Source organism: Sebastes fasciatus, chromosome 2 (assembly GCF_043250625.1).
Source record: "Sebastes fasciatus isolate fSebFas1 chromosome 2, fSebFas1.pri, whole genome shotgun sequence".
Classification (NCBI taxonomy): domain Eukaryota; kingdom Metazoa; phylum Chordata; class Actinopteri; order Perciformes; family Sebastidae; genus Sebastes; species Sebastes fasciatus.
This window is the reverse complement of record NC_133796.1, coordinates 15600601-15627204: the sequence shown is the minus strand read 5'-3', so window position 1 is coordinate 15627204 and position 26604 is coordinate 15600601. Positions and strand designations below refer to the sequence as shown.

Below are 26604 nucleotides of genomic sequence, written 5' to 3'. Positions count from 1 at the left end.
CTCCGTAATTGTTTTTATTTTATTATAAAAAACAGTGACAAATAAATAGACCAAAACAATGTAAAAATATAATGTAAATAAGAGATTTGTGGAGGGGGAAATGCCATAGCAACGATTTGTTCTACTAGCAATATGTTTGAAGACAAATTGGTCCCTGGTTTGTTAGATTGATATGAGAAACATTTCACAACATATCATAGCACCGTTGTGTTTTCATGAGCGCTCTAATTCAGCTCAATGTAAATCAGACATTTCATATTAAATGCAGGACAGACTTGAAAAACAATGAAACAACTGAATTAGCTGTGGATCAGTTAGAAAAAAGGGCCACTGCTTACAGTTTTTCATATAAATATAATATATTAATTTATACATTGTACACTAGAATGGCTCTATACCACATACACAACTCAGGTAAACACATGAATAAAAAGGCAGCTGACAAAATCAAAAGCTGTGGGGGAAATTGAAATGAAGTCTTTTAGCTGCACACTTGAAAATACAAAACTTTCGAGAGCAAGATGATTCTGTGCAGAAACCTGTGCTTTAGTAATTAAACTGTCTAAGATATGCAAGCTGGTGTCACTTAACTCCAAAATTTCTGAAGGCATTGAGATCATTTTTACAATCTTAAGGAGCAAGTGACAAAATGTCAGTATTTGTGCGCGCGCAAACATTCAGTTGAGATTACAGCCCTGAATTCACTACAGATTACGCCTGGTTTTGCAGCATTGATGTTAGAAATTCAAATGTCTACTTAATTGTGCCAAATGAAATGAGAACATGGATGAGGGATGTGTTAGGGATGTGGAGGGCTAGCTAGCGCACCAGGAGGAAGGTGAGTCCAGCGAGGCCCACGCCAGCAGCAGCGAACAGCGCTGTCTTCATGGACGAGTCCTGATTCACCTCTCTGGCACTGCGGGAGAACTTACAGAGCCCCTCCTGAGAAAGAAAGAAAAACAAGAAATGGTTAGAAACTTTTCCTTTACTAGCAAGGCAGAATATTTATTTGCTACTTTCAGTTTTTCTGCATATATTGTAGGTTTTTACAAAACAAGAGAAAGTATTAGCTGCCAAAGTGCCTTCCCGCTAATGGTGACTTAGCTGGCGGCTGGTGGCAATTATACAATATGTTTTGGAAAATATGTCACAGTCACTGACAGCCCCGTGTTTCTCCACAAACACAGACAAATATTTGCACTCAGACGGTGCTGCTGATATCGGCAACTTTTCAAATATCCTGACGGCACGGCAGCTCTTTAAAGTAAGAAAAATAAATGTCAAAGTGTCACCCCGAAGTTAAATAGAAAAATGTGCCCGTTCTTTTCTAGCAGTTTATACAAGAAGTTCAATTTAATAATATTAATTATGAACTAATTATTCTTCTCCATTAGTAAAACAATAAAAACTAGGTTAAGTTAAGTTAAATGCTGTTCAGTCCCTCCACCATCTGTGTATGTCTCCATCATGTTTTCAGACTGAAGCCACACATTCAACCAGAGAGTGCACCTGCTCTCAGATCCAGGTGCTTTGCAGCTGCTTGTTTTTCAAGTCACACACGCCAACTTTCAATATGGCCAATGCCAAGTTCAACACACAGAAGCTTTGACTGTTACTACAAAGTCCATCTGGCTGAGCTGGTTACGTGTCTGTTGAAACCAGCTGCCAGCTGAAGAAAGGAGGGGTAAGAGTGTGTGTGTGTGTGTGTGTGTGTGTGTGTGTGTTTACGTGGGTGTTTGGGAGGGGGCCAGGGCGAGCCCATTCACAAAAGCAGACATTCAACTGTCGTCGTGTTCGGTTTGGTGAGGCTTCTGTGACCTTAGTCTACCCAGAGTCCATCATAACTATCCCTTTTAAGTTTTTTTTCCAGTTAAATAAGCCACATCAAGCAGGTTTAAAATGATCTTCTAGAGGCTAAACAAGTATAGAGTCCAGTACTTCCTGACAACACAACTTTTGTTTAACCATTACAAAACACTCTGATAACCTGTTTGATCATTGTCCTGAATGTACACCGCTGAGGGTTGTCTTGTTGTAGACTACATTCCTCACAATCTGGCCTATTGCTACTCTACAATTCACATAATCGCAGCAGCCACATGAGACGCCTGAGCGCCGGTCTCATCGGCAAACGGTGAAGAAGAAAAGGCTGTGTCTAAACTAAGCCCTGGCCATTTTTTGAAGCCACGTTTACACATAAATCTGAATATAACCCCGAGCAGGAAGCAAACATGATACTATCAGACTAGGTGGTTTCCAACACCTAATGTCTAGAAACATCACTTTCACTTTTAAGTCTCGCTGGGATTTTTTTTAAAGTTCCGTTTTAAACTGGCTTACCACCCGTGATACAATCAACTCTTATCTACAACGTTTGTGTTGACTCAGCTCTGCAGTATCGCCTGTGAGGGACAATCAGTTTAGAAGCAGACATGTTATAACCTACCCATCCGTCATTCTCCAGCAGCCAGTCTTTCTTCTCCTCTCCCAGGTAATCAGCTATGGTCTCCGCCAGTCCCCTGCAGTATCCGGGCTCCTGTCCCAGTTCCTGCCCAGGGTCCAGCCCCAGCTTCATGCCCTTCTGCTCCAGCAGCTGTCTGGCCAGCACCCCGGTAAAGATGAAAATGGAAACAACCCTCCCCCAGTTCAAGTGTCCGTCTCCCACCATCTCCTCCATCACCTTCCTGAGGCTGGAGCAGGGGTCCGGCCCGCACTGCTTCAGGAAGGTCTGAGCGAGGGAGTGGAAGCGAGCCTGGTGCTGCGTCTCCATGTCCTGGGCCAGGCGCCTCAAGGCAGCGGCTGACTCGCTGGGAGGTGGAGGGGCTGGCCGTGGGCTTGTGCAGCACAGGGACAGGTAGTCCTCTGCCAGAGCCAGGGTCTCTTTCCACAGCCCGCACGACATTTTCTATCAGAAAAAAAAAGAAGACATTTCAGTTAATTGAATAAACTAAAAGGAGCCTGCTGACATGTGAGAATCAAATCATTATAGTGCTGTGAAGGAAGACAAATATGGTTTGTTGGTGTGACATGAGATCACAGCTGCAACTAACCATTACTAGAGATTCACCGATCCGACTTTTTCAGTCCCGATACCGATACCTGGGCTACCGAGTACCGATCACCGATCTGTTACTAGTGTCTAATTAATAAGCTGTATGCCTCACTGTGTGGAAGTGACTGGGATCATTCTTCATGTGTAAGGCAACATCAGGCTTAACATTGCTTTCCTAACATAAATACATAGATATACTATACATATATTTACTGAACTATTTATTATTAAAACAATAAATCGTACACCAGCAACTTGGTAAAAAAATCTTCAAAATTAACAGGAATTAAAATGTAAACTTTTCAACAACAAAATTTAATGCAGCAACAAATTGCACAAAACTTGCACAGGAATTAAAATGCTAGTATATAATGTATATAAACATAAAATTGAATTGATCCAGTGTGTGGAAATGCTCATGATTTTAAAGCCCATCTTCATATCTCTTGCTTTGTCAAACCAACAGTTCATTTTCTTACATTTAATGTTTTAATAACTGTTTTAATTATGTCTTAATGTTCTTTTGCACTTTGTCTTAATGTTCTTGAATGTTTATGTAAAGCACTTTGAATTACCCTGTTGCTGAAATGTGCTCTACAAATAAAGCTGCCTAGCCTTCAAACCTCACTCAACTTAATTTGTTTAAACACAGAAAAGTTGCCATTGGTTTTGCATTTTTTTTTTTTTACTTGAAAAACGACGTAAATTATTAGTTGACTAGTAGAGGTGTTTTCTGTTTAACTCACATGATCGACTAATCAATTAATCAACTGTTGCAGCTTTAGACCAATTAAGCTGTTAACGTTTCTTCCAATCAGCAATTAACGACGTCACTCATCAGCTAATGCCTGCTACAATTACCTAGTAACGTTATTCTTATATATTACCACTGACCACTCTAGGTTTTGTATTGTTTTGTTTTGTAATGTATTGTTTTGTAATGTATTGTTTTGTAATGTATTGTTTTGTATTGTTTTGTAATGTATTGTTTTGTATTGTTTTGTAATGTATTGTTTTGTGATGTATTGGTGATTGTTATGAATCAGTTTCACGCTGTATAATTCCAGCCAACTGTCAAAATTAGTTGCTATGCTACCTGGCCAACCGTCAAGTGTTGACGGTTGGCCAGGCAGCTAGCTTAACGGTCACCGCTTGTTAGCTCTTCTTGGTTAACGCGAGCCGGGATGATGCTACATAGTTAGCATTAGCTTCCCCGGAAATTAACCTAGTAACGTTATTCTTATATATTACCACTAACCACTCTAGGTTTTGTTTTGTAATGTATTGGTGATTATTATGAACCAGTTTCACGCTATATAATTTAAGCCAAATGTCAAAATTAGCTGCTATGCTGGTTAGCTGCTATGCTAGTTAGCTGCTATGCTAGTTAGCTAACCGTTGACGGTTGACTAGGCAGCTGGCTAACAGCAACGCTAGCTGAACGGACGTTAGCTCTTCTTGGTTTAACGAGCCGTGATGATGCTGGAGGCTTAATACAGCTAACACTACGTTAACTTAATAGTTTATAAATCTGCTGTAAAAAACACTGTAATGTGAAAGTTATAATGTTTATTAAGGGGGTTTAACGCTAACTGGTGAACTAGCAACGGCTGCTTCTCCTCCTCCTCTCCGCTAACGGTAACTAACCGCTGATCAACCGTTAATCAACCAGTACTTCCTCTCCTCCTCCGCTAACGCTAAATAACTAACCGTTGATTAACGGTTGATCAACGGTTCACCAACGGCTGCTTCTCCTCCTCTCCGCTAAAGCTAACTGACTAACCGTTGATCAACCGTTGATCTAACCGTCACCAGAGCAATGGAGGACACAAAGGACCACATCATCCACAGACACAGAGGCAGCGATGAGCACAGCTCCACTACTACACATCAGAGACGTTTTATGTAAGTATACTAACACTTCTGGGTTGGTAATAGTCACATTAACAAAAAGGGACACATATAAATATATATTCCGTATGTAAAAGAGACAATAAAAGGCTGCTTACCCTCCCAGCGATATCAGACTGCTCTGTGCACGTAGTGACAGCGGAAGGAGAACCTCACTACTCAGCTTCCCTTCAACTGGCGGCTGCTGCTGCTGCGCTGCACATTTACTACCTGACTCCTCCTCTGGGTTTCTATATGTATATATAACCTAGATGCCCCCCGCAAAAAAACCCCGCAAAAGTCCCGTCTTAACTGTGATGGAAAGCACAACTCGTTATAATTATCAGTACCAGGTAAATATCATGTAGGAAACAACAGCAATAAATAGGTTTATTGAAGATGAATGAATTGTCTTGCCACACTATGTGAAATTTAAATGCATTCAGCTGTTAATAAAAGTCTAATATAAATAGATAGATAGATAGATAAGTACAAAGTACAAAATAAATCAAACAACAACTATAGGCTACAATAAACACCACTTCCAGCCCCTCAAAGGTGACTATTTGCCTTTAATTAAAGTAAATTGAGTATTAGTATTTTGGAGCAATTTGTCACTTTTCAATTTATGCCATTTTATAGCCCAAGTAATTGATTTCTCCTGAAAATAATCAGCAAATTAAACAATGATGGAAATAATCGTTAGTCGCAGCCTTACTCGGGGTAGGATTCACAAGTATTGTGAGCTAGAGATGAAGCAACCTTTATCATTATCCCTGAAAAAATACTATAACCACATCATGCAGTTTTTGAAGTGTAACATTGGCTGATTTCTTAATAGAAATATGATTTTGTAACACAAAGTGGAGAGACACAATCCCAGCCTGAGATGATGTAAAACAGAGATATTGGTTGACTTTCATTACAGCAAAAACTTAATGAAAAGCTCTCCCATACAACACATTTATGTAAATTCATATGTCATCATCATTTAACCATCTAAGCTAAATATAGGTCTCAGTTGACTGCTTCTGAGAGCAGACTCGTGATTTTAAGTTTCATTCATTACCAACAGTCCTCTCGCTTTCAGTGTGTGACATCAGAGCTTGTAAACTACACACACAGACATCGGTTCAGTGATCAGTATGAGGAAGTGAAATATGCAGAGAGTTTGTAATCAAATTAATGCCAGTCAATGCAGATGGTTCAGGTAGTTTGGTACCTTAATTTGGTTTCTGGTGATATTCTTGGGTACTTCCTATTCCTGTGCAGGGTAAAACTCCTCAGTCCTCACAGCCATCAGTCCCTTTTCTCTTCCCGTCTTCACCAACCTCTCCTCTCTACCTTAGTGTTTCCCTCTGGTTGTTTCCCTCGTTGAATTCCAGAGAAACTTTAATTGAGGCTGGAGTTTTAATATAAAACAATAAATAGATAAAGCAAGATGACAAAAAAACCTACAAATCCCCCCAGATAGCATGGGGAAACAAATTTGATCATCTGAAACCGAGAATTCAGGGTTTCCAGGGAGCTCAGACTCACACCGATATGTTTTTCTTCTTTTTTCACAGTGAAAGTAACGAGGATGCTGCAGTTCTTGTAGAAGAGACTCAACCTCCTGTGCAGTTATTGGTAGGACAGTTTTGTTTTTGGTGCCTTTCACCACAGTTTAGTAATGATATAAAAACAGTTCATGTATATTCCCAACACTCAGGGGATTGTTGTGTGATACGTAAAGTGATGATGTAGATAAGGACGGCTGATCTTTGACCGTATGAAGACGTGTAAGATGGAGAGACCATATGATCAATAATGCTTTGAGGACACACACTTGTACAAACAGTCATGAAAACACAGAGAGACATACCGTATATTCTCCCACTTAGGAGAACAAAATTACATCAAGTGCTGGAAAAATTGAGTTTTATATTGAGGTAATTGTAAGCCTACCAACATTGTATTTTATTTTAAATAATAAAAGTTATACATAAAAGTACATGCGGACTTGATGTTCTAGCCGATTAGACTGTTGTCAGGCTATTAAATAGGCGTCATCAGTAGCTATAAGCACCATAGATGTGGGTCAATAGGGGCCTACTACACCCATTAGTAGGTTTTACCCTCTATTCACATGGTAGATCACCAAAAGAAGGTATAAAAGAACACGACAGCGACCGTAGTAATTATGACATTGCGTAGTTGTCTTTGTGTCCGTAGTTATTTAGCCCAAAACACGATTTTTTCCCCCTAGACTTAACTGTTTTATTTTGCCTAAACCTAAAGAAGTTGTAGTTTTGTTGCCAAAACCTTTTTTTTTTGCCTGAACCTAAAGTTGTTTTTTATCTAAACCTAAAGTTGTAGTTTTTTGCCTAAACCTAAAGAAGTTGTAGTTTTTTTGCCTAAACCTGAAGACGCCTTTTTGTATGCGTTCAAAACGTGACGTTTCATTCAGTTTTACGTGTTAGAACGTGTTGCTTTTAAATTTCACTTTCACTTTTACAACATAGTAGGCATAGTAGGCGTAATGACTCACATCTATGGTGCTTATACAACTGATAACGCCTATTTAATGGCCTGATAACAGTCGAATCGGGTGGATGTTCACTGTGATAGATGACATAACTGAAGTTAGTTATGAGAGTATCATACAGAGATGAATGGAAACCATTGCATGACTGAAATGGTAGAAAAAAACAAATCCAAATATGTAAAAAAACACCAGCATGGATTGCAAAATTGTTAGCTGTGATATAACATATATGCAGTAAATAGTATAAAACATGCCAAATGATCCTTCAAGGTTTGAGAATTTCTACCAAACACTGTCCACAGGTGACAATTTAAATTGATTTTTCTAATCTTTAGCACTCGATAGAGATGTGCTCTTCTCCAAGGATATGTATTCTTAAATTATGCAAGGGATTTCTTCGAAAAACAAAACAAAAGCACCACAGGACTTTTCATAGGAAGGACAGCCAGACATTGCGGTTACTATTGTGATGCAGTGCGATGCCCCCTGGTGGCAGACAGTGTAACCAAATAAGTGTTAATCAGTACTCTACATTTCCCCTTGAGCCCATTTAGTTGTCTTTTTGTTGTTGAAAAATCAGGATGACATTTTTTCTTGGGATATCTTACTAAGAATAGTATCTTCCAAACACACACACACACACACACACAGAATGGTCTGTGAAAGTCAGTCATAAGACCACATTGACTGAATCATCAGGCCTCTCTACATTTACATTTCTCCGATGCTCAGAATAGAAGAAATGCAAATGTCAGCTATTGGGATTGAATCTAGGTCAACCTCGGTGCCACACACAGACTGCAGCCTGTGTGGCACAATCAGTTACAATCAGTGGATATACCAAACATCTATTTGTGTTTTGCTTATGCAGAGACATGTCGGTTCACCTTTATCTGTTCTGGCTCCACCTGCATACCAGGCTTCCAGAGAGGTTATCAGAAGGCAGAAGAGAAAACAAAGCAACAAAAAATACTTAAAATCTGCTTTATTTTTCTCACAAGAAATGAATCTAAGCTGTTGAGGTTTATGTGTATTAAAATAAGAAAAATCTGTGCTACATTAAAGTTATCTTCCTTTGGATAATCATGACTATATCTATGGCAGAGTGCCGCTGTAACAGCAATTACAGTGTGTACACCTACAGTATATTTCTCACAGGACAGGTAACAGTGAACCGATGTACATAATTTACTAGATATATCTGTAGGTCTACATGGCAGAACAGACACATGTGGCTCTTTACACTCAGTTATTTCCCACTGCATTAGCATTATCACTTACATAATTATACAAACAGTCATCAAGCTAACAATAACAAAGATTACGAATCGAAACTGTCGCTTCAATGAATACACACCCTACAGTTATGACTCAATGATATATTCTCATTCAGAAGGGATTTTTTATTTATTTTGTTTTGCTTCCGTGTGTTTGTCACACTGAAGTTTTGTATGTACACACAGTAGTGTTGGTTTCAGACAGGGACTTGCAGTCTTGGCAGTCACATAATGCTGGTGCTGTCGTCACTGGATCACAACTGTGATATCAGCTCTAGGACCAAATCTGCATGAGAGAAGTCATGGTTAAACATAACAGTAGTTACCAGCCCACCAACCTTAACACCCTTTTTGTTTTAAAAAAGCAAATAAATAAATGTATTCAAATTGTTAAAATTAGGACATGGTTGGCCACGTTTTTTGTAACCAGACACTTGACTCTCAAATCTTTTAGACTCAGTCACAGGTAAGTAGCCCAACCTAACTTATTAACAATTATCAGATGAATATGATAGTCCAACCAAAGGCAAATGTCTGCTTTTGTACGCGAAAATCAGATGATAAACTATTTTCTATTCTATGATCCAAGCACGTATACTGGACTGGCCTGATTAGTTATAATCCTAATCCTAACAAAAAACATCACAATTCAGATGTTAATATTATTAAAAAGCTCAACGTTATTCTCCAAATTCATTTATTAAACACAGATATTGTGATGTGATTCCATGCGTGACAAAATAATGTGAAAAACAAAAAAACAGCGAAGAGAAGGGAAACTCCTGCTCACCCGTAAGGTGTTGTCCCAGGAGGCCGAGCAGAGCGCTGTGCCATCAGGTGACACTCTGACTCTGCTGACGCGGTTCTCATGGCCAAACAGGACAGAGACACGAGTTCCCTTCAAAACGTCCCACGCATTGATGGTGTAGTCATTATACCCAGCGAAAAGCAGGCGACCTGGGGGCGTCAGGAAACGAGAGGGAGAGAAAGTACACGAAAGAGGAAGTGGGGAATTTGGAAGAAAGGGAAGTAGAGACCGACAAAGGATTAGTTGAAATCATGAAATAGAGAACACATTTTTCCCGGAATAATTAAAAATAGCTTTATTCATATTAAATACAGCATTACTTTGGCGAACTGTTAACTCTCCCTTTCGATGCTGATGAGTAATGCATATTATTCAATACACTATCAATGGTTGATTCTTATCTACCTGGTTGCTTTACAAACTCCTTACCACTCAGAGAGAAGTCCACAGTGGAAGCACCAAATATGATGCTGTCCTTCTGGTAGACGGCTACCTCACGGTCAGCTCGCAGATCATAGAATCGGCACTGAGGGACAACAATAAACATGAAACAACACAGATACAGACAGGACACACAATGGTCATTTGACAACAGTAGTTTTCGTGTACTTGATGACGTATTTTTGTAGGCCAGCCAGGAAGTTAGCATCACTCAGGTTCCCATGACAAAAAGCCAATGGGATTTTTCCATTGGATTTTGGATTATTGCAGAAAATAAGATCTGTGACAAACAGAGTTTTGTTCAGCAAGATAATCTCCACAAATGAACACAATTTTTATGAACCGCCTTTAATTAAGCCACATAAAGGCTTCAAAATTCATGAGATTCATGTGATATTTACTGACATATTTTATGTCATAGAACAAAATGTTAAAATCTCTTAAGCTTGTGTTAACCACAGACCTTATTTCAGGCATCTAACTAAACACCCATTGACTTCCAGACGAGGGAACCGGAAGTGCTAAAATTACAAATTTCTGTGTTTTAGGACTCATTCCTGCACCACTCTATTACAGTCTATCATAGCAACAGGGTCAGGATTAGTAATAAGCTTGTCAGCACACATCTCTGATATTTGTATGTACTTGTTTCTGTTGATGTGTTATTCTGTTAGAGGTAGCCTACAAGTACCACAATGTGACACTGAGATCACGGAGTTCACCCCGTCATCAAATTACGACAAGAAAGCGATTCAGAGTGAGTCCAATAAATCAATTGCCTTTCTAAACATGCACTGAGGACGTCAATTTAAACAATCTTGCACAGGAGACATATTGACACGACCAGCAGACACACCACAACAAACTGATAAGCAGGGTCATACGACGTGACTCACTGTGGAATCGTCTGAAGCAGAAGCAAATGCATCTCCACTGGGGTAGTACCTGTACACACATGACCGAGGGTTAGTGCTGCACCAGCAAGTTTACTATATGAAAGAAACCTGATTAATCATTTTAAGTAAGTGAGTAATTCTGCTGCTTGAACTGCATCACAGGGCTGAAACTTGATCTCGGTCTCCTCAATGTAAAACAAAAACGAATAACGTGGCTGATGCTGATTTATGTTCCGTGTTTTGGTACATTTGGCTAAAATAACTCAATAGTTGGTCTCAATAAAAATATTTTTCCACAAACCTAGACAACTGGAAAGCTAGATTTGAAAGTTATTTTATACTTTTAGCTGAGTATTCAACCTAAGGGGTTTCAAAGTTTTACCAAATTGAAAATATGATTTACGATAAGGGCACTACAGTCTCTCATTCATTAAAGACAAAGAATTAAAGGGTAGCAGAGTGCATCAGATGTCTTCTATGACATTGAGCATGTGTGCAGACACACACATGTAGGTAAAATGCCTTAGTTCATTCTGGATTTTGATCATCTAGGGTGGAATTATATCATCTAGGTCTCTATTTGTAATAGTAGTAGCAGAAGTGTGACAACAGTTTTATGTCATATCTATCTCATCTCAAACTTACTTAATAAGAAAGACACTGTGATACTTTTGTTTTATTTTTTATCAAAGAGCTGTACTCACTTTACACAGTTGATGTCGGACTCGTGGCTCTCAAAAGACTGAACGTTCTGTCCAGAGCGCATGTCCCACACGTTGGCCTTCTTATCACAGCCCTGATAACACACACACAGAAATAAAATATTGTTGCTGTTCTGTAAAAATACAGTTTCTTCAAAATGTCAGTTTCATAAATAAGGCTGAATCCAAAGAGGACCATCAATTATAGGGTTTTGTCATGAATCATAAACACACACTATCTGTCTCTCTCACCCCAGAGACAAAAGTGTTTCCAGTTTCAGATGGGGCGAGGTCCAGGGACAAGACATCAGCTGTGTGACCATGGAAACTCTGAAGCAGCTGCCCGCTCTCCACATCCCACAAGGCACATGTGCCATCACCGCTGGAGGTCAGGATCTAACGGACACATACACATGCACAAAAACACCCACACACAATATGAAAACATGAAGCTTACTTTATTCCAAAGTATTTTGGAGCAAGGGTAAGACAACTTTATCTCATTGTGGAGAATTTGTTCTCTCTTTGAAAGCACCGTAGGATGACTTACTTAGGGAAGTGTGGAGTAAAAACTGAGCAAACACTGGCAGCGAAACATACACTGTCAGAAGGACAGGAGGAAGTGACGTCACAGAGGTACTTTGTTGGGTGAAGATGGGTAATTTCTGTATTCTGTTGGAAACTCCAAGATGTATGGGCTGAAGGGTGAAACTAGGCTGAATTGGGTTTAATATAGGACTGCTGGTGGTCATAGAAAGAAATGTGTATTTAAATAATTACAGAGAAATTGTATATATAACCCTAACCCTATATAATATATTAGCCTAACCCTAACCTGTAAAATATATAACCCTAACCCTATATAATATATAACCCTATAATATATTATAATATAATACTGGTCGTACTGTATATACCCTAACCTTTTTTTTTTTTTTTTAATATATTCACCTCTGTGTGCTGGTAGAGGATCCCTTCATCACATCTCCTACATCTGGTCAGCAGCACTAAAGCCTTGGCCTGCTGGCGCCACGACCAGATGCTCAAGGCAATTGCGGAAACAATCACCACCCCAGGAAGAAAACCATCCCTTTTCTAAAGTTTGGAGAGCCCTTAACCCTCTACCACAATAAAGTAAAGTAAAGTAAAATTTCTGGTTTTCTATTCCATAACCCCCCCAGTTGTATCTCTGGTAAACCCTGGGAGGAGACACCCATCTCACTCCACTGTCAGGCACTGGACATCGATGTGAGGATGGGGATCGAACCCTGCTAGGCTGCAGCCAGAACTGGGAACTTAGCAACCAAGCCACACGCACTTATGACTGTTCTCTTGGTATATTTGACTTCGTCATTAGAAGTTCGACTTGAAAACAGACTGTGTCACATAAGGATCAAACCCCAGCCTCCAGTATTCCAACCAGCTATCTACCACACTGAGCTATCTGAACAGATAGACTGACATAATGTTTCTGTTTGTATTTCACTTCTTCATTTGAAGTTAGCCCTCAAAATTCACTGTGTCAAATATGGATTGAACCCACAACCTCCAGTATTCCAACCAGATATCTAGTACCCTGAGCTATTTCACAAGTCATAATTTGGCATGTCAAAAAAAGAGATGATGAAGTGAATGTGAAGGGAAGTGATGTGATACAGTGATATGTGGACAGTCAGAAAATAAAGACAAGTAAATAAGTAACAACAGTGGCGGCTGGTGGATTTTTTTTTGGGTAGGGCCAATCAATTTCAACAAACATCCTAGTACGATTCAATGCAAAAAAAGGTATCAAAAACGCATTACTACTTTGCAGTTACATTTTTATCATTTATTCCAACACTGACATAAGGACATCTTATTCATACAATTCAGTATGTTAATATAACATAGGACAGATCATTTATAAAGGAAATGGGCTGTGAGAGAAGAGAAGTGGAGAGAAGCGAGAGACGAGAAGACAAGATCACGCGAGAACTGACATGAGCCCTGACGAGAACAGAGAGAGACACACGTGAACGTGCGCGCGCACACCATGGGCCAAATCAGTTTGGCCCTCCCGGAAGTCTTTTTTACGGCGCTGATTGGATGAATTGTATGTCATTCATGCTTAGAATCATATATCTTTAATCAGTGATTGGCTGTACTGCTTATTAGACCCGCCTTCCCTGGGCCAAATCCATTTGGCCCCAGAAAGTGCACGTGCAGCAGAGCAGCTGAGAGGTGCACTAGCAGAGAGTTCAAGGAGGAAAGCAGATATTTGGCGCAGTTATCCTATTTTACAAATATTACGTGTATATTCCATAGGTCAAAAACACACATATTGACAATTTTTAGAATTTTTATAATTAATAATTTTATAATTTTTTTTTTTTTTTTGGTGGCTCAAGGTGGGTGGGGCCAGGCCCCGTGGCCCTCTATTGGCCGGTCGCCACTGAGTAACAACATTGTTTAGTTTTCTATGACATTAATCTGATGTGAATTTAATAGTGTGAGCCTGACACATTGAAAATGTAAAGAAATGCATACAGAAAAAAACATGTACTTGCTGCTGGATTTAAAATGTTTTGATACAAAATGTTCACACAATAGAAGCTTATTCGGCTGGTTTGGGTGTAGCTGAGCAATGTGAATAAATGTTACTAATAATATAAAATATGAGTAGTCCTCTGCCTCTTTCATTTTGTCAAAGTAGCTCTCAGAGGAAAAAAGGTTGGAGGCCCCTGTGTTATACTATGACTTTTTTACATCATATTATGCTATGAACTTTTTTTGGTGAAATCTTTCGACATACTATGACTTTTTTTCAATTAAATTTTCAACTATGACTTTTTCATTACATTTTTCGACATACTATGACTATATTTCATGATGATTTTCAACATACTATACTATGACTGTTTTTGGTGAAATTTTTCGAAATGCCATACTATGATTTTTTTTTTCATGAAATCTTTCTACATGCTACACTATGACTATATTTCATGAACTTTGTCGACATACTATACTGTGACGTTTTATCATCAAATTTTTCGACATACTATTCTGTGACTTTGTTTCGTGAAACCTTTCAACATACTATACAATGAACTTGTTTTTGGTGAAATTTTTCGACATACTATACTGTGATTTTATTTCATGAGCGTTGTCGACATGCTATACTATGACTTTTTTTCATGACATATATTACTCTTTCAACATACTATTCTATGACTTTTATCACTCTTGAGAAGTAATAGCATTTATTTTGTTGCAAACACCTACACAATGCATATTAAATGTTGGTTATTCGTTTTCTACTTTATATATGACTTTGGCTAATGACTTTGCTTTCCTTTCTCAATTTTAACACTTTAAACTGAGAATTGAAAGAGCCAAAAATAAATCAGAAATTTTTGACTTGATGGAATAATATTTCCAGGGGAAAAGTCTAGTGCCGGACATTTGATCATTTTGACCTCACTGGTGGCTTAAAAGAAACAGAACAGCGTCATCAACATCCGCTTTCACTACTTCCTCACTCTCACTACGCATCATGTATCCACAAACAAACAAGCACACAAAATACCAAAATGTCAGCGATTCCTCTGATGAAAACAGATTATGGGCACTTAGAGACACATGCAGACATCAGAGATCCCTGCTGGCTGGTGGATTAGAGAGCTCCTGCTGGATGACCTCAGGCACAAAAACATACCGCATCCTGCCTGCACTGAGATGTAGCTCCAGTGTCAACATGAATGCAATTATCAGTAAGCCACAATTACTGACACACACATACACAGATGGGAACTTCACTGATCAAACAGAGAGCCTTTGCATCAGTCTGATTTTGCTTACCACCACCTGCATGTTACCATATATGAAATACTTGCAAGGGGCTCATTAAATTACCCAGTAATCCCACATGTAAATGTCTCTAATGAGAAAGCCTCACTCACTCAACTGCAACAGCAGATCTTATATATCAAAACTCACCAGCTGAAAGCCAGTGCACTACTTAAATGTTATTCTCAGTTGGACAGACACACACACACACACACACACAGATACAATAACACAAACAGTATTCGATTTCATCTCTTTTTAAGGTGTATTGGTGTTGGATGTGTTGTTTAAGCTACTAGATGCCTACATTTCCTTCAGGATCAATAAAGTATCTATCTATCTATCTAACTCTCCTGTTAGAAGATTCTAAAGCTGCTTGAAAACATGGAACCAGCCTTTCAAAAAAAAAAGTGTATAGTGAACACACTTTCTGAGCCCTCAATGTAGTCCACGGCCATGGCCTATTTTAATAGTATAATATAAAGGCTGTGAGCGTTACAGAGTACTCATGTGCATGCGTGTGTCTTTGTGTGTGAGAAGCAGCGTGAGAGAGAAAGTCAGGGAGAACACATGCATGTGCGTGTATATGTGTTAAATGTTCTGCCCTCAGGTCGGTGTGCTCCTCTCTTTCCTAGATAACGGTCTCTTCCCTATATAAAGACCCCTCCGTGTCTATTAATACACCGAGGATAGAGGGCCATCACCCTCCCCAGTCTCTTTTCTGTCCCCCCTCCTAAGCCCCGCCATCCATCTCCCTGTCCTCTGTCATTGTGCTCCTTTGCCTTGCTGAGAGCCAGATGTGTACATTATTAAAGCCCAATATCGCAGACCATTTCCTTCATGTTCTCCTTTTGAGTCTGTCCCCTACGTTCCCCCTGTCTTGTTGGGGAGAAGAAAGGAACAGTCAAAAGACTAGTTAATGGCTGACTCATAAAACCTACATTAGACAAAGCCCCCTGAGGCAAATTTGTGATTTGTGATTTTGGGTTATTCAAATAAAATTGACTTGACATAGACTATAATACATCAGTGCAAAAAAAATAATAATGATGCAACAAAATAACATTCCTAGAATACAGTATTTGGAATAAATGTATAAAATCTATAGCAATAATAATATATATTTGCCATCATCTCGGGTTAAAATCCCGGACGAGCTCTTCCTACCACAATACTGGTGCTTGTCTCTTGCTAGTTAATGTTAACGTCCCGTTGTGAGGTTCTATTAGCTTTAACATGATGTTGGTGGTTTAACAGCTGAAGTCTGTTAATTGTAGAGATTGTAAATTGCGAAAAGAGCATGTCGGGGCAAAATGTGGCAAATGTAAAGAGTAGATATACTCCATATATTCACAGGATATTGACAAGATAGACCAGCTATGGCAAGCATTAATTTAAAATTGCAACACCGTGAACAGTAGTCTTCACCTCATGGCAGACCCCTAGCTGGACCAAGTCCTCTCCAAGCTCCACCAAACACCACCAAACCCTTCAGGTTCAGATCCTACCATAACTCTCAGATTCAAGTCAATGTTAACTCTTTTATCCACAAAAAAAAAAAAAAAAATGTGCATCATTTCAGAATGTATTCTGAAAGTTTCATCTATAAAACGCTCTTATTTCCAGTTTCTCACAAGGTATTGAACTGGTGCTCACCTGCATGTCAGAGCTGGTGAAGGTGCATCCTGATACATAGTTGGTGTGCATGGCAACAGACTTCTTCTTTGCAGCCAAGTTCTCGTTTTTGTCCAGTGACAGCGGGAACACTGAGCACTTGTTATCCAATCCGCTTTTGAAGGAGATAGAAACACAAAAGGTTAAATGATGGGTCACTTCGTTTAAGATGAAATAGTAGACAATTATTACTCAGGGTTTAGGGTATGGATATAGCGTTATTGATCCAGGCTGACAGAGAAATGATGACTGAGTGTAGTGAATTAACATTTCTTCCATTATGTGTAAGATTCAGTATATTGAATAAATCATATTCCCAGTAGGACCTAATTTAGTGCCACTGAGCAATAGCAGTAGCAGTCACCAAACATACACAATTGAAGTAGCCATTGTACACAAAATGAGGATCTATTATACAGTATTTCTTTTTAAATATAACTACATGAGTGTGACGTTCTTAAAAATGAGCAATCAGGGTCAGTTGAATTATTGACGTTTTTGCAAAGTTACACTTTAACACAATAAGATCATATCTCTAGAACATATTTCTCTTTCATAACAGTAATAACTTTGTATTAAAACAATTCCAAATATATGATTTCACTTAACGGTTTTGTAGTGGATTTTTTTGATTATTGGAAAGGGTAGCGGTTTATTAAATCTAAGCAATAAAAAGAGAAATTCTCTTTACTTACCCACATGCCACAGCACAACCTGAGGGGGCATAAGCACACGCCATAACCCATGTACACGGCAGGGTTACCCCATGTTCCTAACACACACAGAAAACACACACACATGCATGCAAAAGGGAGAAAAAACATGAATAGGGTGTTTGTGGTAATTCATTACTGGTTAAGAAGACACATTCTCTTTAATTAGTAGAAAACAGCTATTCTCTTACACATACACACAGACAGCCACACATGCACAGACAGCTGCAGTAAACCAGTATTAATAGGGATTATGTTCAGAGCGGTTATTTCTGCTCCATCAAGTGACATGATGGTCAGACGAGGCTGAATCCTGGCTGCCATTTAAGTGCACTCAGGCACACACAGTCATCACAAGGGACAGATGGATAGATAATCTTTAAACGCATATTTCCATGTGTCTCAGAGGAGTATGGCAGCAGAGGATGACAACCCCCATCCCACCCACTCAACACTAGCACTTATGGTGAAGAGAACATGAGCACCTGCATTCAAAGGGGAAAACTAGAGAAGTAGGTTCAATTGGTCAACCAAGCTCATGAAAGTTAAAGTCCCATTCATTTTTTTTCCACAGACAGTTTTGTGTGACTGTGATTGTATCTAGATATGATTTAACCTGATAACATTTACAGCGAGCCGGTCATTGTTGTGAAAGAATCCCCGACTGGGCGATGCTAGTCTCTCATCGCCCTGAAGGGGATTCTTTCACAGCAATGACCGGCTAGTTGTACATTATCCCGCTTATTACACGGCTACTTACTTAAGAAATCAATATTTTGACACAAAAACGGTCGGCCACAGAGTCCGAGATCAGAGCTGCGCCCATAGCAACGGTCTGTTATACATAGCAACAGTGTTATAAAGAAATTACAGACCGCAGAACGCCGTGACTGACCAATCAGAATTGAATATTCAACACAGCCTTGTAATAATATATATGATCTGATGGAGATCTGATCGCTCTGTCCAGCTCAAACAACTGGACGTCACATCCTTTCTCTCCTATCATATACTTGTTGTATGTGGATTGAAAACGCAATTGCATTTACACTTGTGTTGAATGTGGTCACGATGCGTCCCTGATCACCTCCGGAGGTGGTCCGGCTGATCTGATCACAATCCTTCCTCAAGGCATTTCGGGTGCATTTACACCTTTACTTTCATGTGGTTAAGCACTATCCGATTGCAATCCGATCGACCAAAACGCATTTTAGTGCAAGGTGTAAAGGGTTAGGTTGTAGGACCTGTTGATGTACTTTATTGTTGGACTATAGAACAATTACCAACTCTGAACTCTTCTCCATGTTTGCTAAGTCTCATGGGTATTGTAGTATTTAGAACCTTTTGACGTATTAAACTGGTGGAGAAATTATTTCCTTAGACATGAAGGTAAACCATTATCAAAGGATGGTAATAGTATCTTGAAATCATTCAATATGTTTGTGTGTTTCTGAGTATTGAGGTTATAATTAAAACTTTTAAATACAAATTTACAGCACATCCTCAAATTTCTCCTCAATTTGGCTCCTGTCATAAAAGTAAAACCCACATAGGAATATCAAAAATCTGAACTTTAATTTTCTGTACATTTGAGCCCTTAATTCATGTCCAAAAATGTGTTCCTTTTGTCCTTCAAAACAATCTAAAGCTGTTTATATTCAGCCCCTAATTATTATTCAAATGAATTAACACAATCTCTTACATATGCACAAAAGCACCACACAGACGTCTACTCACCTTATTAAGAGTGAATGCATCCCAGACAATCACTTTGCCATCCTAGATAAGAAAAGAAAAATCTGCATTACAAAAATACAGCCCATATAATAAAGGGTTACACAGCATAAAATGTGTAACATTGTACCATATTAGACAGTACCACACTATATTTCTCCTTATATACATTTGTATTTGTCCATGTTACATGCAGGTGTACAGTATAGGCCTACCTGTGAAGAGCTGACTAGACGACGTTTGTCTTTGCACCAGTCCATACACAGCACTTTGTTGCTATGACCCTTCAGCACACGTCTGGTCTTTATGGAGAGAGCACCCAACACCTCAATCTTCTCAGCCACCTGGTTCACTGAGGTACCAACAAACACACGCACACACACACACACACACACACACACACACACACACACACACACACACACACACACACACACACACACACACACACACACACACACACACACACACACACACACACACACACACACACACACACACACACACACACACACACACACACACACACACACATACATAAAACTCAGTTAGTTTTGTAAGGTTTTTGAGAAATTTTGATTGTCGGTAGTGGTGGAAGAACTACTCAGATCCTTTACTTAAGTAAAAGTAGAAATACGTCAATGTAAAAAGTGCTTCATTCAAAATCTTACTTAAAGCTGTAGTGCGTAGAAATGGAGCAAATATGATTAAAAAAAAGTATTTTTTTTATAAAACCGTCACTATATCCTGACAGTAGTGCATGAGACAGCTAATCGGAAAAAAATCATGTGCCTTTGTGTCCTCCGGCGCTCCTAATGGCATCTACAATATTTCACAGACCGAAGGAAAACAACCAATCAGAGCAGAGCCTGCCGTCTCTGAGCAGCTGTCAATCACTCGCAAGCTCCGAAAACTAGGCAGCGTTGATCATTTCTCATTTTACAGCTAAACAGTACACTACAAGATGTTTTTGAAAACATTTGAAGCGAGAAATAGGCATTACAGTAACAGAATATTGATTCATATTTGATCAGCGCTGCCTAGTTTGACCATTTGATTGGAGTTTGCTAGTGATTGACCGCTGCCGCCATTGAATGAACAGCCAATAGGAACGCTCTCTCTCTGAAATGACCTGTGATTGGCCAAAGTCTCCCGTCACGGGCTAGATTTTCTAAAGCCTGAAAACAGAGCCATGAGGAGGTGCAGAAGTCTAGTTTCTCTCAGAACACTTGAATTACAATATGCTGAAAGGTTATTATGGAACTTTTGCCAAATGATGCCAAAAATATTCTGCCTAGTGCAGGTTTAAGTAAAAGTAGAAATACCTAAATGTAAAAATACTCCGTTACAAGTAAAAGTGCCTCATTCAAAATCTTACTTATAAGTAAAAGTACAGAAATATTATCTGCAAATTGCACCAAAGTATCAATAGTAAAAGTACTTCAAATGCAGCAGAACGATGCCTGTTTGTGCTATATCATTATATAATTATATATCATTATTAGAGATGCTTAAACATAGAGTGTAATCAGCATTTCATTTCTAGCTAGTCAAGTTGGAGCTGATTTTAAAGGTCCCATATTATAAAAAAGTGAGATTTTCATGTTTTTTTATTATAAAGCAGGCTTAAGTCCTATATAAATACTGTGAAAGTATCAAAACACTCAATCCACAGGGAAATATAAACAGCCCGTATTCAGAAACTCTGCATTTGAAACAAGCTGTCAGGATTTCTGCCCATTTGTGACGTCACAAATATACAATATTTAGACCCTTGACATCATTTTAAACGTAAACATTCTAAATGTGTCCCAGTTTATTCCTGGTTGCAGTGTATGTGATGTCATCAGCTGACAGGAAGTACACATGGACCCAAGCTGTTGCCTAGCAACGCTATTCTGTTGCAATTCCATCAAAATAAGCTAAAACGGAGCGTTTCAGACTACAGTTTATAAATGTAGCCTACTGAGCTGGTTATACATGCCACCACAGACTGGAGGCAGTGGGACTCACAGAAGATGTTATGCACAATCTCATCATCTTCAATAAACACACACAGAACATGTTAACTTTAGTTGTTTAGTTGTCACTTACACTCTATGTCGTTGAGCTTCCCTCTCTCCTCTTCCAGCTTCTTCTTCAGATTGTCGCTCTCTCTCTTCAGGCTCGCCACGGATTCCCCTGCTGTGAGCGCCTGACAAGCCATCTTTAGAAAGGAAAACAACAACAACAACAACACACTCAGAGAAGGAGAGAAACGAGGGGAGAAATGATGTGAGAGGAGGACGAGCGCGACAGTGATGCTGCGCCGCGCGCGTCACACTCACATCTCGTGCTCTGCTTCAGTGTGTCATCCCCCCGCCCCCCTACTCCATCCTCCACATTTAAACAGGCACCACAGACATTTACACACTGCTAGTCCTACAGTATATATTCACATAGTTCAATTAGTGTAGGAGAGTTCATATTAAAAAAAACAAAAAAACCTTGAGTAACCTCTAATACTAGGACCACAATTTAAAGCTTAAGTAGGCAGAATATTTTTGGCATCATTGGGCAAAAATGCCATAATAACCTTTCAGCATATTGTAATTCAAGTGTTCTGAGAGAAAACTAGACTTCTGCACCTCCTCATGGCTCTGTTTTCAGGCTTTCGATAATCTAGCCAGTGACAGATTTCGGCCAATCACAGGTCATTTCAGAGAGAGAGAGCGTTCCTATTGGCTGTGCTCCAGCTGGTGGGCGGTGCTTGGTATTTTCTCAACTGGTCTCATCTAAGCCCCTAGGGAGTGTGCAGGTCAACGATCGGGACTTTCGTAGTGGCCAAATGGCGGTACTGCAGCCTCCGTGTCAGTCCCGTGATGCCGTTGGGCCCAAAAGTATTTTTTCCCATAGACTTACATTGGGAAAGAGACGTCTGTAACTCAGCGGATATTTTTTTTTTAGATGAATCGACTTCCCAGTACGAACACTCTAATAGCCCTTATTTTAAAAGATTAAGTTTGTTTAAAGTTTAAAGCTGTAAAATGCACTAATAGCTGCTTCCAGAGTTATTTCCCTTCCTCCGTTCATGTGAGTGAGACCCAGACCGAGGCTGGAGCGCAAGCCGTGACGACGGCGTGACGTTGGGACCCTGTGACTGAGTCATGTGACCAGTTGCCCAAGATCCGCCAAGATACGGGTACTTTTCCAGACAGAAGTCGAGCCATTTAGGCTTCATGCGCCAATAAGCAACTCTCATAGGAATGACCGGGGACCCGCCTCCAACGCTGTATCCAGTTCTTTTAATACATCCATGGTTTCCAGGTAACAAACTTTCTCATTTTACAGCTAAACAGTACACTAGAAGATGTTCCTGAAAACATTTTATGGGAGAAATAGGCATTACAGTAACAGAATATTGATTCATATTTGATCAGCGCTGCCTAGTTTGACCGTTTGATCAGAGTTCACAAGTGATTGACAGCTGCTCAGAGACGGCAAGGTTCCAGCTCGGCTCTGATTGGTTGTTTTCCTCCGGTCTGTGAAATCTTGCAGATGCCATTAGGAGCACCGGAGGACACAGAGGCACATGATTTTTTTCCAGATTGCCTGTCTCATGCACTACTGCCAGGATATAGTGTATATATATATTATATAGTTTTATAAAAATAACTTTTTTTTTAATCATATTTGCTCCATTTCTACCTACTGCTGCTAAGTTCTGCTGCAGCTGATAGAGCCCACTGCTGCATTTATTTAAATGTAGTACTTATACTGTTTTCATTTTTACAGCTTACAGCTTTGTGATAGGCACCTTAATATCGAGTAAAACATTAAAGACAAGACATTAATGAGATTAAATGTTAGCTCAGTACACTACAGCATCAACCAGTGTTTGCATAAAGCATATTTAAAGCTGATTTTGCCCAAGGGATCATTAATTAAATTAAATTTAAAAGGCATTTGACAGAGGACACACTATAAAATAGTTTTCTGTGTTGTTTTAATCACAATTATTACTACTTCACTTCACTTCTATTATACCTTTCTTGCAAAAAGAGTTTTACTTAGACACACTTAAACCCTCCAATCAAATTCTTTTAGGATAGTTACTGGTGTGTCCAGTGAGCTGTTGACAAAGAGGAGGGGGTTCAGTGGCATGCATCTCTCTCTTCAGGGTCCTCATGACTTCCTGTGTGTGTGTGTGTGAGTGTGTGTGTGTGTGTTTAAGCTACATTAGTACAGTTGCATGTCAAAAGGTGCTGCTGAGTGGTGTGTCCTCGGTTAAACAGATGTTGCACAAAGTGTTAGTGTGATCCTCCTCAAACTAAAGATACCCTTCATATGTAGAAGCTTGGCAGCTGCCTCACAGATTGCTGTTATCATCAAATATGTTCATAGATAAACGTAAGAGTCGGAGACGCCTGTAACTTCAGGGCAACAGGGTTGAAACAGTTCGCCGACCTTAATGAGTTTGTAGGGATTCAGTCTCTCTTATTAGATCTACACTACATCCACTCAATTTAAATGTACGAGCATAATTTTCAGAAACTGCAAACATTGCCACAGTTCCCAATGAAAGCAATGTGGCATGCTGTTTAGTGATGAGAAACAGAGGAAAAAACATACCAGTTCCACACAGAAGGAGCAGTAGTTGATGGCCTCGCTCTTAATGTAGATGTTCATAAGAGGACTGGCTTTCGAACAACTGTCGCAGGGGCCAAAAGTGGCCGCCACGAACGTCTGGTCACACATGGCTGCAGATGATCACCAACACGCCCTGTGGGGAAACACAGACACAAACACACAAAGGTTCATTCAATCAGCTGGAATACAGGCTGTTGGACATGTTTTGTTTATTGAGGCTCTTTTGATTTCTGTACCGTGTTGTGACCACTTGGCCTGCATGTGTGTGTGTGTGTGTGTTAGTAGATAAGTAGTTGGTAATCTACTCCAGCCTGATCCGTCTCTGAGCTGCAGAGGAAAGGAGTGTAGCACAGCTATTCTGGGAACTGCACACAGTATAACACAGTACAAACCAAACTACCATTGAATATGATCTTTTTAAAATCATAAATCTTCATTTCATCACTAGTGTACATATGCACTGTGCCGTAATTTGAAGCAGTTACTTGTCTTCGAATTGTGATTTTTTTTTTCGATAACATCTTGTAAAACACAATAACTTCATAACATACTGAGGTGTTGTTTCCTTCACTTTGTTATATTACATTTTGTAACACCTTAGCAGAGACTGTAAAGATTTAGCACTGTCAAACTCCATCCAGGCCGGTATCACAAGTTATAAACTCTACACTCTCTACTGCACAACAAATTCATAACACTGAACCAACAGGTAAACACACAAACATTATTATTTCCACAAATAGCAGCCATGTCAATGATAAAATCTTACCTCACAAGAAGATGTTTTCTCCCGCTCTGTACAGCAGGTATTTGTCTCTGGAGAAGTAAGTTGAGTTTTTCCAGTGAAGAGGATTGTCAGTGAGGGAACAGTAATCTTCTTAGCGAAGAGTTTAAGCTGTGACTCCTCTCTGCTCCATATACGTTCCTGCAGCATTATACCGGCAAGGCCTGGAAAAGTTACATTTACAGCCTAATCCAGAGCACATTATAGATTTAATATTTAAAAAGCCCTTAAACTGCATGATGCAACATCACATTACATCGCCTCCTTGTTGTGATATAAACTAAAACACAACATTACTTTGTGAAATCTGATTTAAAAGGTGCCATTTTATCCGTGATATGAAACAACCATGACATCTTTTTTTAACCTTTTTGTGAACAATGTTTAATCAGATTTGTGTAATCCCATCGAATGTAATCTATTACATATAGCTCTGATTACCTGCAGTCTTCAGGTCTTGTGCGGTCACTGAAAGAGAAGAAATTACACAATTTGAAGGGAAAAATCAACATGCAGCTTCTCCAATACTGCAGATTCAATTTATTTAAAGGTATTATTGATAACATTTTTATTTAGATGAATATATATATATATTTTTAAATAATACATCCACAGAGCTTTTAGAAAGGTGCCAAATAAAAGTATGTTTTTTTTTTGAAAAACATTATGATTGTGAATTAATAAAAAAAAATGTTGGCGGGTCCAAAATGAATGTTTTGTTTATCTCTCTGGAAGATGTCCACCGTTTGATTCCCACTTCTAACGAGGCTTGTGAGCCAATAGTAAAACAACGTTGGTATCACATGGCATCTCTGGGTCGTCAGTTAGTGTGGAAAAGATGAATAAATAGCAGAGATTGATGGTAAGTGTCTGGCAACGACTTGTTGTGAAGTAAATGCAATGGAACGGTGGAGGGAGAACGTGACATCTAGTGGCTGAATGTTATCAATAACACCTTTAATGCATAGCCTTTTTTTACATGAATAAAACAATCACATTTTAAGACGGAAATAATTTCCCAGAGACAACCCAACAGTGCTGAATTCTTTTTATTTTACTTTTACAGATTTGACAATTTATTCCAAGTTTCTTAGTTTCTTAACGGTGAACACATTCACTAAGCACAGCTACCAGAAACTACAAACAGTCCAGTTTGTCAAATGTACACATGGGTCAGAGAGGAAACATCTGGTACTGGCTTCAGCATGTTCACACCAGTACCACAACAGCTGGGGGGTGATGATATTATGTTCTGTTTTTAACAAGTTTTAAAATGGCACAATCAACGCTAGTGCTGATCAGAACAATGGTCATTTATAATGTCTACGTCGTATCGTACAACCAACTCTCCCCTTAATGTAAAAACGCAGAGTGAAGGAATGACACTTTCTCCTGTTTTGAGAGCCCAAGAGAAGCCCAGGGGGAACAAGACGCCGCAGCTCTGCTCAACAATATGAATGAACGTGTGTTTGTTTTTTTTCTCCTCTGAAACTAGGCCAGCCTTCCCGCTCTGCACTCTCAATACATCAGTCCACAAAGATAGTCTGACCAAGCGTGAGAGGGCTGGTGCTGCATCCACGAAATTCACAAGCGTGTGTGTCTTCTTACCTGCAGCTTGCATTAATTAATAATTTTAATAAAACGGAAAGAAAA

General features: G+C 39.3%; 2 protein-coding genes and 1 long non-coding RNA gene across 4 annotated transcripts; 1 reads left to right on the top strand and 2 right to left on the bottom strand.

The window, feature by feature from the left end:
- bcl2l10 (BCL2 like 10) lies at nucleotides 1-5171 on the bottom strand. Of its 2 annotated transcripts, none has more exons than XM_074611303.1 (3): nucleotides 5062-5171; nucleotides 2447-2905; nucleotides 1-942 (listed from the first exon to the last, which is right to left on the bottom strand). In XM_074611303.1, exons 2-3 carry the CDS (start codon nucleotides 2900-2902, stop codon nucleotides 820-822), a joined length of 579 nt encoding a protein of 192 aa, XP_074467404.1. In that variant the 5' UTR covers nucleotides 2903-2905; nucleotides 5062-5171; the 3' UTR covers nucleotides 1-819. The 2 variants fall into 2 exon arrangements, with proteins under 2 accessions (XP_074467404.1, XP_074467411.1); XM_074611310.1 differs by lacking the exon at nucleotides 5062-5171 and adding an exon at nucleotides 3799-3924.
- Nucleotides 4390-22685, top strand: LOC141753025 (uncharacterized). Its single transcript, XR_012590375.1, has 5 exons — nucleotides 4390-4957; nucleotides 6511-6571; nucleotides 11868-11980; nucleotides 19735-19895; nucleotides 21703-22685. It is a non-coding gene; the product is annotated as an uncharacterized LOC141753025 (long non-coding RNA).
- gnb5b (guanine nucleotide binding protein (G protein), beta 5b) lies at nucleotides 8440-25200 on the bottom strand. The gene is made up of 13 exons (XM_074611221.1): nucleotides 24937-25200; nucleotides 24150-24300; nucleotides 21633-21744; nucleotides 19754-19890; nucleotides 19542-19583; nucleotides 17787-17863; nucleotides 17074-17206; nucleotides 11845-11988; nucleotides 11596-11687; nucleotides 10892-10940; nucleotides 9984-10080; nucleotides 9537-9703; nucleotides 8440-9032 (listed from the first exon to the last, which is right to left on the bottom strand). Exons 2-13 carry the CDS (start codon nucleotides 24273-24275, stop codon nucleotides 9021-9023), a joined length of 1188 nt encoding a protein of 395 aa, XP_074467322.1. The 5' UTR covers nucleotides 24276-24300; nucleotides 24937-25200; the 3' UTR covers nucleotides 8440-9020.
- Between the last annotated feature and the right edge of the window lie 1404 nt (nucleotides 25201-26604).